Source organism: Syzygium oleosum, unplaced genomic scaffold (assembly GCF_021117445.2).
Source record: "Syzygium oleosum isolate NSW1041296 unplaced genomic scaffold, Sole_v2.1 Sole_v2.02, whole genome shotgun sequence".
In the NCBI taxonomy this organism is placed as follows: Eukaryota; Viridiplantae; Streptophyta; class Magnoliopsida; order Myrtales; family Myrtaceae; genus Syzygium; species Syzygium oleosum.
In genome coordinates this window covers 19,247,266-19,260,485 of record NW_026607486.1, presented here as the reverse complement: position 1 = coordinate 19,260,485, position 13,220 = coordinate 19,247,266, and the positions used below count along the sequence as shown (strand labels likewise).

At 42.1% G+C, this 13,220-nt stretch overlaps 1 protein-coding gene across 2 annotated transcripts; it reads left to right on the top strand.

The window, feature by feature from the left end:
• The first annotated feature begins 778 nt into the window (after window positions 1-778).
• LOC115672981 (probable pectate lyase 13) lies at window positions 779-7,629 on the top strand. 2 transcript variants are annotated; one of them, XR_008815857.1, is made up of 5 exons: window positions 779-1,060; window positions 1,649-2,540; window positions 3,139-3,344; window positions 7,022-7,194; window positions 7,329-7,465. XR_008815857.1 is itself a non-coding variant. In XM_030594991.2 (4 exons), the coding sequence occupies exons 1-4, from the start codon at window positions 924-926 to the stop codon at window positions 7,579-7,581; spliced, it is 1,488 nt and encodes a 495-aa protein (XP_030450851.1). In that variant the 5' UTR covers window positions 779-923; the 3' UTR covers window positions 7,582-7,629. The 2 variants fall into 2 exon arrangements, 1 of the variants encoding a protein (XP_030450851.1); XM_030594991.2 differs by lacking the exon at window positions 7,022-7,194 and having other exon boundaries at window positions 7,329-7,629.
• Window positions 7,630-13,220: the final 5,591 nt, after the last annotated feature.

Genomic DNA, 13,220 nt, shown 5'->3' with positions numbered 1-13,220 from the left:
TGACATTCTCAGGGAAATGCTTACACTTTCTTCCCTCCTCACAAATGAGGATGGCAGCAATGCGCACGGACTAGTAAAACACCCTAAAATGACCATGAAAATACGTTGCTCCTTCTCAATATAATAGAAAATTGCACATTACTAAGAACATCGCCAATGACAATGGCTTGAAGTGAAAAAGAATCTGCCGACAAGCCGATAAAATTAAACTCAAAAACATAAGCAAAAAAACTAATCCTGCCTGACCTATAGCTACTAGGTAAGAAGATCAATGCTAATAACCTAAGGAAAATCAGCGGTGGTGCGAACTGTGCAGTGGCGCTGCGACTTCTCTCCGGGGGAGTCTCGAGCAGGCGCTCCCGGGGAGAGAGCGGGGCACCGACCTGTGAAAATGCCAACCCGATCCGGAAAGTACATTTCGTAGGAAAAATAACAAAATCGGATGGAGTTGACGGTATAATAACAATATATGTGTTTCGGTTCGGTTTTTGGTTTTTTTTTTTTGTTGGACTCGGTTCGGTTCGTGTTCATAAACACAAACCGTACCGAAACCAATGTGATACCCGTTTGCTTAGCTAATAATACCCGAGCATGAAGTAGACCCGACCCGAAAATACCCGACATATCGGGTCGGGTCGTGTTCCGGTTAGGGTATATTGTCTGGTGTTGACAGTGTGTTTTGTTATAAAACCCACCTCCCCTGCACAAGCTCCCAGCCTCCGATTCCCAAGTTTTGAAGAGGAAGACATATCATCAAGCATCAAAAGCAAAGGACCTTTCTTTTTATTTGTTAAATTTTTTTCTTGGGGCGGTTTTGTGGAGCCTTTTTAGTTCTGGTTCTGGAGAAGCAAACAGCTAGGCTCCAGGAGAAATAGCGCCTCCCCATTACTTGCCTCATTAGTGCTTGTTGTCCCTTTGAGTGGATGAGGATGTTGTTCCCGACCACCTGTATTCTCTCCGCGTGCATCTTGTTGGCCTCTCTCTCACTCTCGGCTGCTCTGAACCTCACCCTCCCTCACCAACACCCGGACCCTGAAGCTGTTGTCCAAGATGTGCACAGGTATGTCTATCTAATCTCTAATCCCTCATCTGCATTCGTCCCGCATTATGCAATGTCTTCTAAGGCCTGGAAACTTTCTGGCTAAGGACAAGCCAAGAGACCCACTCTGTTTTTTGACCCACATTGCTCTGTTTTCTCCCCAAATCTCAAATCTGAGATATTTTCCCCTTTATTTTTCTCAAGAAGATTTCTCCCCAGATTTTTCTTCCTCGAGAGTTTCTGTCCTTTTTTTTACCATGACAAGCAAATCATCCATCTGCTCACATTCCATTTTCTCTTTTGGGCCACATTCAGCTCATCCTCTGAGCTCACCGAGCAGTGCATTTCCACAATACACTCTCAAGTCCCAGCCATTTGCTAAAGGGAAAAAACAGGGGCAAAGAACTCATCTACGCCTTCTCCATTCTCCCACATTTTATAGGAAATAGTGGGTAACCGCCCTCATTTCTTGCCTCGCGGCCCTCTTTTCAGCTCCTCATCTAGCACCAAAAACAATAAAAACAGAACCCACCTGCGCACTTTCTTTAGCTATTCCTTCCGCGTTTTTCGAACAAAGCAAAAACCTTCCTTGCAATTTAATCTTTGCAGGAGACTGAATGCCTCCCTCTCAAGAAGACTCCTGTCCTCGTCCTCCTCGTCGTGTGGCACCGGCAACCCCATCGACGACTGCTGGCGGTGTGACCCGAACTGGGCCTCGAACCGGCAGCGCCTGGCAGACTGTGGCATCGGGTTTGGGCAGTCTGCGCTGGGGGGTCGCGACGGGCGCATCTACGTGGTGACCGACTCCTCGGACTTGGACGTGGTGAACCCGACACCGGGGACGCTCCGGTACGGGGTCATCCAGGAGGAGCCCCTGTGGATCATCTTCTCCGCCGACATGATGATCCGGCTCAAGCACGAGCTCATCATCAACGATTTCAAGACCATCGACGGCCGGGGACACAACATCCAAATCACCGGCAACGGCTGCCTCACCGTCCAATACGTCTCCAACATCATCATCCACAACGTCCACATCCACCACTGCAAGCCCTCCGGCAATACCAACATCCGGTCGTCGCCGACCCACGTCGGGTTCCGCGGGCGATCCGATGGGGACGGGATATCGATGTTCGGGGCGTCGCACATCTGGGTGGACCACTGCTCGCTGTCGTACTGCGCCGACGGGCTGATAGACGCGATCATGGCGTCGACGGCGATCACGATATCGAACAGCTACTTCTCGCACCACGACGAGGTGATGCTGCTGGGTCATGACGACAAGTACCTCCCGGACTCGGGGATGCAGGTGACCATCGCGTTCAACCACTTCGGGCAGGCACTGGTGCAGCGGATGCCGCGGTGCCGGCGGGGCTACATCCACGTGGTCAACAACGACTTCACGGCGTGGGAGATGTACGCCATCGGCGGCAGCGGCAACCCCACCATCAACAGCCAGGGCAACCGCTACACGGCGCCGGCCAACCCCGACGCCAAGGAGGTGAGGGAGCGTTGCGTGTACCGAGGGGTGGTTTCACGCGTCTCGTCAGGAGCGTTTTTAGGCATTCATTAAGTACGATTAACAAATTTAAAAAAAATCAAATTTTTGGAACAGTCTTTGCATCACACGAAACATGGCAGACTTGCAGCGTTGAAAAATGAACGAAAGTTAGTGAGTTCTTCGAGGCATTCTCGGATTCATTAATAAAAATCTGCTTTTTAGGAGGTGAGGGTGCTTGGGTCATCGAGCTTTTTTGACTTCTGTTTTACTGCGCTTTGACGCGGACGGATGGATGTCCTTTGTCTGCGTGCGACGAGGGCTGTTTCCCCCGCTTGCTGTGGCGGCGCGTGGGGTGTAGACGCCGCTGTCTGTGGGCTAGTCCCAGCCTGGTATTCGACGTTGGTAGGTAGTTGGTCCGTCCCATTTGATAGATTGACAGCGGTCTCGTCGGTGCTTGACAGCCATACGGCCAGCGAGTTTTTTCTTTTGGTACTAAACTCGAGCCAATTATTTCCGAATCGTACACGCTGTGGGATGCTCTTTGTTACGAGATGAAAGATGTGACATGATAGGCCCCAATGACGCCATCCCGTCGCAGGTGACGAAGCGCGTGGACACGGAGGAGAACCATTGGTCGGACTGGAACTGGCGAACGGAGGGGGACATCATGGTGAACGGCGCCTTCTTCGTCCCGTCCGGGGTCGGCCTCAGCGCTCAGTACTCCAAGGCCTCCAGCATCGAGCCCAAGTCTGCTGGCCTCATCAACCAGTTGACCATGAACGCCGGCGTCTTCGGCGATCCTAGGTACACGCCCACTCTCTCTCTCTCTCTCTCTTCCTCGCATGCTCTTTTCCCCGCATTGTTTGTTTCAAAAGTGGATTCATTCACTCTGCTAAGCTCGTGTCGGACTGGAGATTTAGATTGGAGGGCCACTTTGCAATACACTAGTTCGGGGGCGAGAATGGAGATATGATAATTTGATATCGAGTTCAAAAGATTATATTACACATCTATACAAAGTCGCGCCAAGTTACAAAGCTTTCCATTGGTTTGTCATGGCTAAGCTCTAAATTATGGTAACTTTTGATGGTATCATACTTTATTGGTTCATGATCAGGATTTCTGTGGAGTTCATGGTTAGTTGGTAGGAAAATAAGTTCCACGCTGAGGTAGTACTGGTGCTTCTGCTTTTCAAGTATCTATCTCAACTGTCAAGTAGATTTGGCATGTCCCATTTATACTTGAATACAGCTTTTCACAAATGCAATTTTCATCCGAGATAGGCTTTTGCTTAGGCACCCTTCACTTTGAATGACTGATTTGTGCGCTGCACCTACAAATTGGAACAGTTTCTGAATTCATTGGGTCAATAATTCTCGGGGCAAAGATATTCTATTTATTTATTTTTTGTGTCGAAACTACAATGGACCGAATATAGATCCGGTTTGAACACCTTGCAATCGTTCCTAATAAAGACATTGGCAACCACAGAACCTGTCACTAGCTGTCGCTATGAAGGGGGTATAAGTCGTCTCCGCCATTGTTTGTCAGCTTTTCTCTTTCCCAGTTGCTGTTGTTGATCCATAACCTTTTAATAAACAAGAAGAAGCAAGTTGTTTTCGCTGGAATTTCATTTGGAGCTAATCACCAGATCATCATGAAAGTTACTGATATAAAAAGATAAAAACTTTCGACTGCATACGGTATTATTACGGGAAAAGTGTCAAAAAAGTCCTAAACCTTTTGCATTGTTGTCAATCGAGTCATAAACTTTTTTTTAATGCCAATTGAGTCCTAATCTTTTTGTTTTTGTGCCGATTCAGTCCTTCAGGCTAATTTTAGTTGGATTTTGGTGACGTGAAAACCGGTCGGCTGATGCTAATGTAGATAATTTTTAATAATATTTTAATATTTTTTTGAATTATTACTTTTTTTTATTGCTTTCTTTTCTTTTTCTTTTTTTTTTCCCTCCCCCACCCGGCGACTGGCCAGAGGCCAGCGAGGGCGAGGTCAGGCCTCGACCAGCCGCCGTCGCTGGCGAGGGCGAGCCTCACCAGTGGCCGGCGAGGGAGAGCCTCGCCTGTGGTCGGCGAGGTCGACCTCCTCGCAGGCCTCTGGTCAATCGTCGGTCCGGCGACTGGCTGGAGGAGAAAAAAAAAAGAAAAAGAAAAGAAAACAATAAAAAAAATAAGTAAAAATTCAAAAAAAATATTAAAATATTATTAAAAGTTGTCCACGTCAGCGCCGGTGACTGGCCGGCTTCCACTTCAACAAAATCCGGCCAAAATTAGCCGGAAGGACTGAATTAACACAAAGACAAAAGGTTTATAACTCAATTGACACAAAAAAAAGTTTATGACTTAATTGGAATAAATGCAAAAAGTTTATGACTTTTTTGATACTTTTCCCATATTATTACAGATATTATGGTGAGCTTTGTTCTATCTTTTGTCATTCTATCTTTGCACGTGATCATGCGGGGCTTAGAGAATCTTTCGAGAGGGCCAACTGAACAGCCTTGCAGTTCAGTTGTCCTTTTCCTTAAGTGCCTTTTCCAGATATCCAATAATCTGCATTCCTTTGCAGTGATTTCTTCTGTGTTTTATGCAAATGGAGAAGTGAATCCTCTTTTTGCCCACTACTTTTTACCCTTTTATCTCTGTAGGCCATTTAGCGATTCTTGACCAATCCCTGGACATGCTAGTCGGAACCTATTCGAGTCCATATAATGCATGCTTTCATCATCGCATTGTTTTGCAATTAAACGTCCTAGACTTTGTTCTACCAATTCAAGTCACTGGTTCGAATGACAATTGCTTTGAGACAAAATAGGTGAAAGGGTGTAAAAATGCATAATCTTTGTCCCGGGGTTGTTTAGACAGGGTAACTTGCACGCCATTTTCTCCTAAGTTTTGACGAGTTAAATTTCTAGGGCTTGACCTGTTGGAGTAGACTCCCTTGTCTAATGAGAAGGCTCACACAAGCTGATGAATAGCTTTTGCAATATGGGCATCCAGGCTTGTAATTGTAAAGTGAACCCAACCCATGTGGCCATTCTGCCTAGCAATAGTGTGTGTAAAATGAGATGGTTTTTTGCTTTTTCTGACATGAGGATCTGAGCTGGAAAGCCAGTGTCTCCATGTCAAAAGCTTGTGACTTTGAGCATGGAGGATAAAAAGGCCTCTCTAAGTTCGAGAGGGCTTAATAAAGGAGGCGATTTTTTCTTCCTTTCGTTTTCTTTTTCTGGTCTAATTGTAGGCTGCGTCACTATAGTCAAAGAAAATGTCACATGGCCACCCAGGAAAGTCCAGAAAAGGTCGAATGGGTCTGTGTGTGTATTGGGGTTAGAGGCGAGTGAGTGAGAGTGTGTACGCAGTTCATATTCCCTGCATGTGCTGTCCAGCCAATACTCGTGGGACCTTGCCTATGACAATTGCATTTTTCATTAGGTCGGACTAGGAGGTGCTGTGGGCCCCACCCACCTGTGGGGGGATCTGATATGAACTAGACGGAGACAGCTAGCTGCGTCGGTGTTAGCATCTAAATAAAATAAAAATTTGAAAAGAGAATAGGCTTTCCGCCAAAGTGACCTTGTGGCTTGTTCCCTGTCTGTCCTATTCTACTGTCAGCTGCTTTTCACGTTTGTATGTTCAATGTTATTACCGTTATGTCCCCCCAACGATGCTCTCAGGATTTGTGTCTGAACACACCTGAACAGGAGAGGAAGGGAGAGAGATGGTACCTCGTCCCAACTCCCATCAGCCCGATCTTGTTTTGAAACCCTGGGATGTTCGGGCGAATGCTTTGCCTGGACCCGGGTCAGCATAGGCTGGGGTTAGTCATATTTCATGGCTGTGATGTTACCTGGTGAACCGTGGTTGGGCGTGAGAACCTCAGATCTAAATCTTCCAAAGAATGCACATTACTAGATTTCCTTTTGGCCATGTTGATGCTAGCTCGAGATCTATGGGGAGATCAGTGGCTTCTCTGAACGAAGTCATAATTTTTTCCAAAGTCCAGTTCATAGAGAAGCTTGAATGAATTCTCTTGGGTAATGCTTTCAGAACCAAGAAACCATCGTGGGTTTGTGTCAATTTTGAAACAGAATGGGGATTCCATCAAATCGAGAGCAAAATTTATCATTACCAGTTTCTCTGCTCCTAGAACTTGGAATAAGTGGCTGGAGTCTTCTGTTTTAGGTTGCAGATAAATGACATTTGACAGAGGAGACTTATGAATGGCATCGTTTTTTCTGTGTTGAATGATGTGAGAAAAGTCAATAACCCGCTTGATTAGGCAGAGAGAGAAAAGCTGGCTGACACAGACTGATAGAACCTAGGATGGCCCAGTAGTATAATAGAGCTGTGCCTTACTGCAATTGGCCTTTAATTTAGTGAATGCGCGTCTTCTCATTTAAAAGCAAGCGCTTTGAGTGATAGGTTCAATCAAATACACTTCTCTTTCTGCATTGTCTGTATCAGACCAGCATCAACTTGACTGCATTTGAGTTTGAGATGAGCAGAGCAGTGAGGGAAGCTTCCCTCTGGGACTGAGCATTTTTTAGGAAGATAATGCAGCCAAATTTCCAGTTCAGCTAAGATTGAACGTTATTCCAACCACTAGGATCTTGGACTCTGCAATAAAATCTTTTGTTGTTGCTCCTTTTCTCCATCATGTCCATAACCCTTTGTTTAATTCCTTAACCTGATGTCATGACTTTGTCCTTGGATTATGATTCATTCAGAAGGGTCCCTGATTTTCCTTTTCTTATCCCCCTTTCCGTCACAGGGACAACAGCGCCGGCATATCTTACCCGGGGTTTTCTGGGGGCGGGACCAGCACGACCACCACCCCCGGCGGCGGTGGAGGAAGCGGGTCCAACGGAGGGGATGGCGACTACTTTGGAATGATTTTCGGGAGCGATGCTCCACCAGCAAAATCATCAGCTACCTCAATCCTTTTGTCTTTACTAATCATTTTGGTTTTGTACACTACCACCAACCATGGTGCTCTATTGTCATTGCAAGTATTGACATTGTAGAAACATTGGAAAAGAAAAGAAAGAAAATTCGTGTTAGAGCCTTAAAAATATTGAATAGAGGGAAAAGAACGAAAAAGAAAAACAAAAGAAGTTTCCATGATTAGAGTGGTTGCATTGGTCCCCCCTCTACTCTATAATTGAAAGTGCATTGAGGCTCAACGTTTTGGCAACAAGGTGAATGTCTGATGCTCCTAATCTAGTTTTGTGAGTTTAACCTCTCGAAATTAGAGAAAATGAAAGAAGAAAAAACGATTCGATTCAATTTTGTTCTTAACTATTATACAGCTTGATTTAATTTTCAGTTTTCTTCGAGCCGTATGCCTTTGCTTTGGTCTGATTTGACGCTCCAACTGCACCGAGCTCACTCTCACGTGATTCTGATGAGTTTCGATTAAAGCTCCGTTTGTTTCGCGAAAAATAAATTATTTGAAAAATGTTTTTTTAAAAATAATTTCGTTTATAAATTGAAATAATTAATTAATGAAGCATGTCTTCGTTATTGACAATAGTTTATATCTAAACATTTTCGTTGACAAGAAAAATATTTTTCGTTAATTCATTTTAATAAACGATACAAACATTTATTTTTAAAAAAATATTCTTCAAATTATTCATTTCTTTGAAACGAGCCGATCCTAAGTTTATAAAATATTTGATCTACAGGAAAAAACGAGCAAACCGAATGTATGGGGCGTGGATGACCCAGATGACCATGGGGGCTCTACCGCTGCAATAATTTCAGAGATTTTTTCTTCGTTCCTCTACTCCACATCTCTCTTTCGGTCGCGTTCACGGGTGTCTTCACATCGAAAGTAATTCAATTTTCAAAAAACTTATTGCCCGTGACGGGAAAGGAGACAATTCATTAAAATTCTCTAAATATTCTTAATTAACTAGCTAATGGATATTTTTAGCATGATTTCAGGGTAGAACTTGAAACTTGAAAACCTGACCGGTAGGAACTTATAGGTTCTAGATTTCAAAGTATGCAGGATAAGTTTCAGGTTCTAAGTTCCAAAAATTGGGAAACCTGTTTCGACAAGTAGGTTTCAAATTCTAGATAGGCGGAACCTAGAACTTGGAACCTGAAACCTAAATAAGTTTTTTGTGTTTTTTCTTGATCTATGTCTTCACGTGATCCTACAGTGTTTCATGACGTTAGATGATGGGTGTATAATCTGGAATCACTACTTTGAACTTTCATTTAATGACTTGTTAATGTTTAATATTTTTCGTGTGTCTAAAAAAAGTTGTGATAAGTGGATCATAGTAGCAAATGTTAATCATTAAATGTGATGATTTTACTGTAATTGTTCAATTAATAATACAGGTGGAACCTGAGTAGACCTTAGAACCGACCCTGGAACCTTTGATAGGGGATTGTATTTGTTTAAGCCGTAATGCTAGGAAAACTAGTCTTTTGTATTCTCTTTGGTGAATAGCAAGCTTGTTCATTATTGTTACGTTCATTTTCGTTTCGTTTAACTAAAAATGAAAAAAAAAAAAAAACCTGTTAGATCCTGGAATCTACCCTAGAACCTGTGATAGGGTAGGTTCTAGGTTTCAGATTTCAACGGGTAGGTTCCAGGTTCGGTTCCAAAAAATGAGGAATCTGTACCCGAAAGTAAGTTTTAGGTTCTAGGTGGAACCCGAAATCGCTCACCCCTAAATTTTAAAGCACTAGTTAACAAAATCTTTCGATTTTGTCCATTATTCTTCCTCAAAAGCAGTAAAGCAGTCCTGAGTTCTAACATGGGCTTGTCTCCCGGACAACATTAACTCTGCCAAACCGTCAAAAACCGAAAATGGGGATGCCGCCACCAAGACCAATAAAGCCCTAACAACCAGTCAACCATCCCCAGCATCTTCACAACAATCAAACCACACAACTTAGTAACATGAAAACCAAAGTCAATAAAAAAAAATTTAATGCCACAAAAAAATCACAAACCGGTACACTTATGATAAATTTACCTTAAATTAATTTTTTGACCACCAAAAATCCTAAACTAATACACCTCTGACAAATATACCCCAATCCCAAACTATTACATTCATGATAAATTTACCCTCCATTAGTATCTATTAATTTAGATTGATATCACGAAAAATCACAAATCGGTATACCTATGATAAATGGAGGGTAAAATCCCAAATCGGTACAACCGTCAATTGTCGCGTGTCATCCAACTCAGTAATTTGACAGTAAAATTTAATGGAAACTAATGGAGGGTAAATCTGTCACAGGTGTACCAACTTAGGGTTTTTGGTGGCCAAAAAATTAGTTTTGGGTAAATTTATCACATGTGTACTATTTTAGGGTTTTTCATGGTATTAACCCTTAAAAAGAAGAAGAAGATAGATGGTAGCTTCTACTGATAAAGAAAAGATTTCAAGGCAGTTAATCGCAGTTCATCGACTAATTAGACCCGTTATAAATGCGGGTCATATGTCGTCCAGGACCGCCCGATCCATCATCGTATGGAAAAAGGTTTGGACGCTCCCATGATTCCCGTTCGGAATAAAAAGTTTGATCATGTATCGCGTATTATAACATGAATTATTACCAACCAAAAGTCTTGGATGACATTAAAGAGCGACCACTTTATATCCAGAGTTCTCATCAACCGCTTTATGGATACAAAAAAAATGTAATCCTCGTTGCATCGGAAGTCAAAAGAATTATAAAGTGTGACGCGACCAATCACTCTCCAATTTCCTGGAGCTAACTTTTATTTTCTTCGTTTTTTTTTTTGTCTTTGCTAGGCAGGCATGCCCTCCTCCAATTCCCCCCACTCTATTTCACCACAATTACCATAATTAATGTTTCATTTGACTTGAATTAAGATTCAAGGAAAAGCATGTCGTGTCTCCTTCATCCAATTACCTTCTCCATTTGGCTCGTCGCTCTCGGTTTGAAGGAAAAAGCATGCCATGTCTACGTCTGACGGGAGAAAATCAATCTTATACATTAACTTGTACATATGAAATTGACGACGTTTTATTCAAATTTGGCGTCCGACCATCGCGATCGCGAGCGATCATGCATAAATGCAATCCACAGTTTTACTTATCAATCGGAAATGGAATCTTGATAAGTACTTCAAATTTGGACTCGTTAAGAAGCAAAAGGACGACCAAAGTCCGAAACCCTTTTCTAATTTTGTTAGTTTATTTTCAACAAAATCGGCTTCGAAAGAGGTTATAAATGTAAAGTACATGCAATTTAATCTTAAAGGGTCAATTTATTAAGAGTCTATTTATTCTTTTTCTTTTCGTTTTTCTCGTGTACACGAAATCTCACCATTGGCTAAATTGAATTTCAAAAACATGATTGTGCATGCATTAACAATGCTTATTTCATGGTTAGCATGCGAATATACTTAAGAAAAGTATAACGAGTTGTCTTAATGATGATGATTATCGTTAAAGAAGGTGGATTAAGGTTGTGGGTCATGCACAAAATCTGTACTTTACGTGCCAAAAGCATATGATCTTTCGCTTCAACCGGGAGAAATGCTCATGACTTTTTGGAAAAACAAAAGTAACATGTTGATGGTATAATCGTGTAAAATTGACGTCTCCGATTCCCTTTTCTTCACGAGTTGTGGGCCCCCATATGTGTCCCCCCACGAGAGCATTATGTTTCATGCTAAGTAGTTGTTCTCAAAGGTCTCTCCACCCAAAAAAAAAAAAAAAGTGGTGTTGAAAACATATGTTTTAATTTGATATCCAGTGAAAAGTGCCCTTCAAAAGCCGTTTTTATAATGTTGTAGGTGTGTTTGGTTCGGCTTTAAAAATGGGTTTTGAGGTTCTAAAGATTTTCAGACAAATTTTAAGGTGCTTGGCAAATTTTTTTAGAGAGCTTTAGGAGATAGGTTGCATTTACAAAGTCCTCTAAAGGCACTTTTCGCAATGCAAGATCAACCCCAGCTTTGGGCTATGAGCATTTTCGGAATACTAATGTATTTCTTTTTCAACTTTGTCCTCGCTAAACATTCGAAATTCCAATTTTACCCTCACCAACTCTTGGTGGCGGCGTGGTCATATATGACCGCCAATGAACCAAATTTGACGCCGGCGAGTTAGATTCGACACCGGCATCTCTTATTGGGGATCGCCTGATGTCGTGCGGCTTCAAGCAATGGCCACCGGCGCCGAATTTGGCCCACCAGCGTTCTGCGATCACAAGTAGATTTTCTTTCGCTTACTTATTCGAAATACATACTTAAAGTCATTGACAAGTCTAGTTTTCTCCAAATAAAATTTAAAACAATATTGATTTTTAAGGCACTTTTCAATTACACTTTACCAAAAATTAGTTTTATTTAAAAAAAACCCCTTTAATCTAAAGTTTTTCATTTCCCCAAATGCCGAACCAAACGCAGCTATAATAATTCTGAGAGACTGCTTTACAGGGTGATTTTGATTCTTAGCTATTCTCTTTTAACTTTTTTTGGCTTTTGAGATGGTTTTTATTTTATTACAACAATATTTGAAATTTAAGCTCATTTTTAAATTTTCATATTTTAGTGTTAAAATGGTTTTAAAATTTTCATCAATTATACTGCTAGTTTGTTTTTTTTTTTGGTCAGAATGCTGCTAGTTGTTTGGCTGATAAAATTTTCATCAATTATGCTGCTAGCTGTTCGGCTGTCAATTGAAGACATGGGCCTTGATGATTGCCAGATGGGCTTCAAATACGTACCGGTCAACATTTGATAAAAAGAGGCCCGTGATATTCTTGTGTAAATGCATTCTTCACAATCTATTCTTATAGCTAATTTGACATTTGTCGTGGGAAGGTCTTAGAGGAAGGAGAAGAAATTCGGCATAGTATGTGTCTATTCGAACTTCAAAATAAGTGTAATTTTTCTTGTCAACTCTATCCTTCTCTAAAATATGATCACAAGTGAGTTAGATCGAGCACAGCTCAGTATTCGACTTAAACGGTCTTATTCAAGTCCAATCATGATGGCTCAATCGACATCTTCTTATCCTACCCGAACAGTGAGTAAAGTTGAGCGGTGGCTAGACCCGCGTTAGGTCTTGCTAGGGGTGGCAGAGTGGGTCGATGAACCATAATCTAATTCACATTTAATGAATTGGGTAGAAAATGGGTTAGTTGAAGCTTTAATATGGGTTTGATATGTGTTTATTACAATAGAGCCCAATTGAAACATGGGTTCACTTTTTTTTTTAAACTTTTTTTTTTCAATTTGTAAGCTTCTGAGTCTAGGTTGAGTCATAAATGGGTTTAGGGCTCCAAGTTAAGTTATTAAATCCCCAAGCTTACACATTGAAAAAAAAGAGTTAAAAAAGAGTAGATTTCTACTTTCCGCGAGGCCCTAGCTACAATCTCCATCACCAACGCCTATCTCTCGGTTGATGCCTTTGCCTCTGGTCTCCTCTTGCTCGGCTGCAGCTCGTCCTGTCGTTGTTGAGCCTGAGCTTGGTCGATCGAGCTCAAGCAAGCCCTAGATCCGTCTTATATAGCACAAAATCATAATCAATCCTCATCATCATCTTCTTCTTCATAGAGAGAGAGAGCACATCGTTCATCAGCATAAGTTAAAGAGCTTCTCTCTCTACCTCCGTAGCGCTCTCTCTCTCGACAGTGTTCTTCGCTTTCTATTTCC

What these genes read in the sequence shown, in the direction of transcription:
- LOC115672981 (XM_030594991.2), top strand. Translation starts at nt 924, where the DNA reads ATGAGGATGTTGTTCCCGACCACCTGTATTCTCTCCGCGTGCATCTTG. An exon ending in GTTGTCCAAGATGTGCACAG is followed by an intron (nt 1,061 to 1,648) that starts GTATGTCTATCT and finishes TAATCTTTGCAG; the next exon opens with GAGACTGAATGCCTCCCTCT. An exon ending in CCAACCCCGACGCCAAGGAG is followed by an intron (nt 2,541 to 3,138) that starts GTGAGGGAGCGT and finishes ATCCCGTCGCAG; the next exon opens with GTGACGAAGCGCGTGGACAC.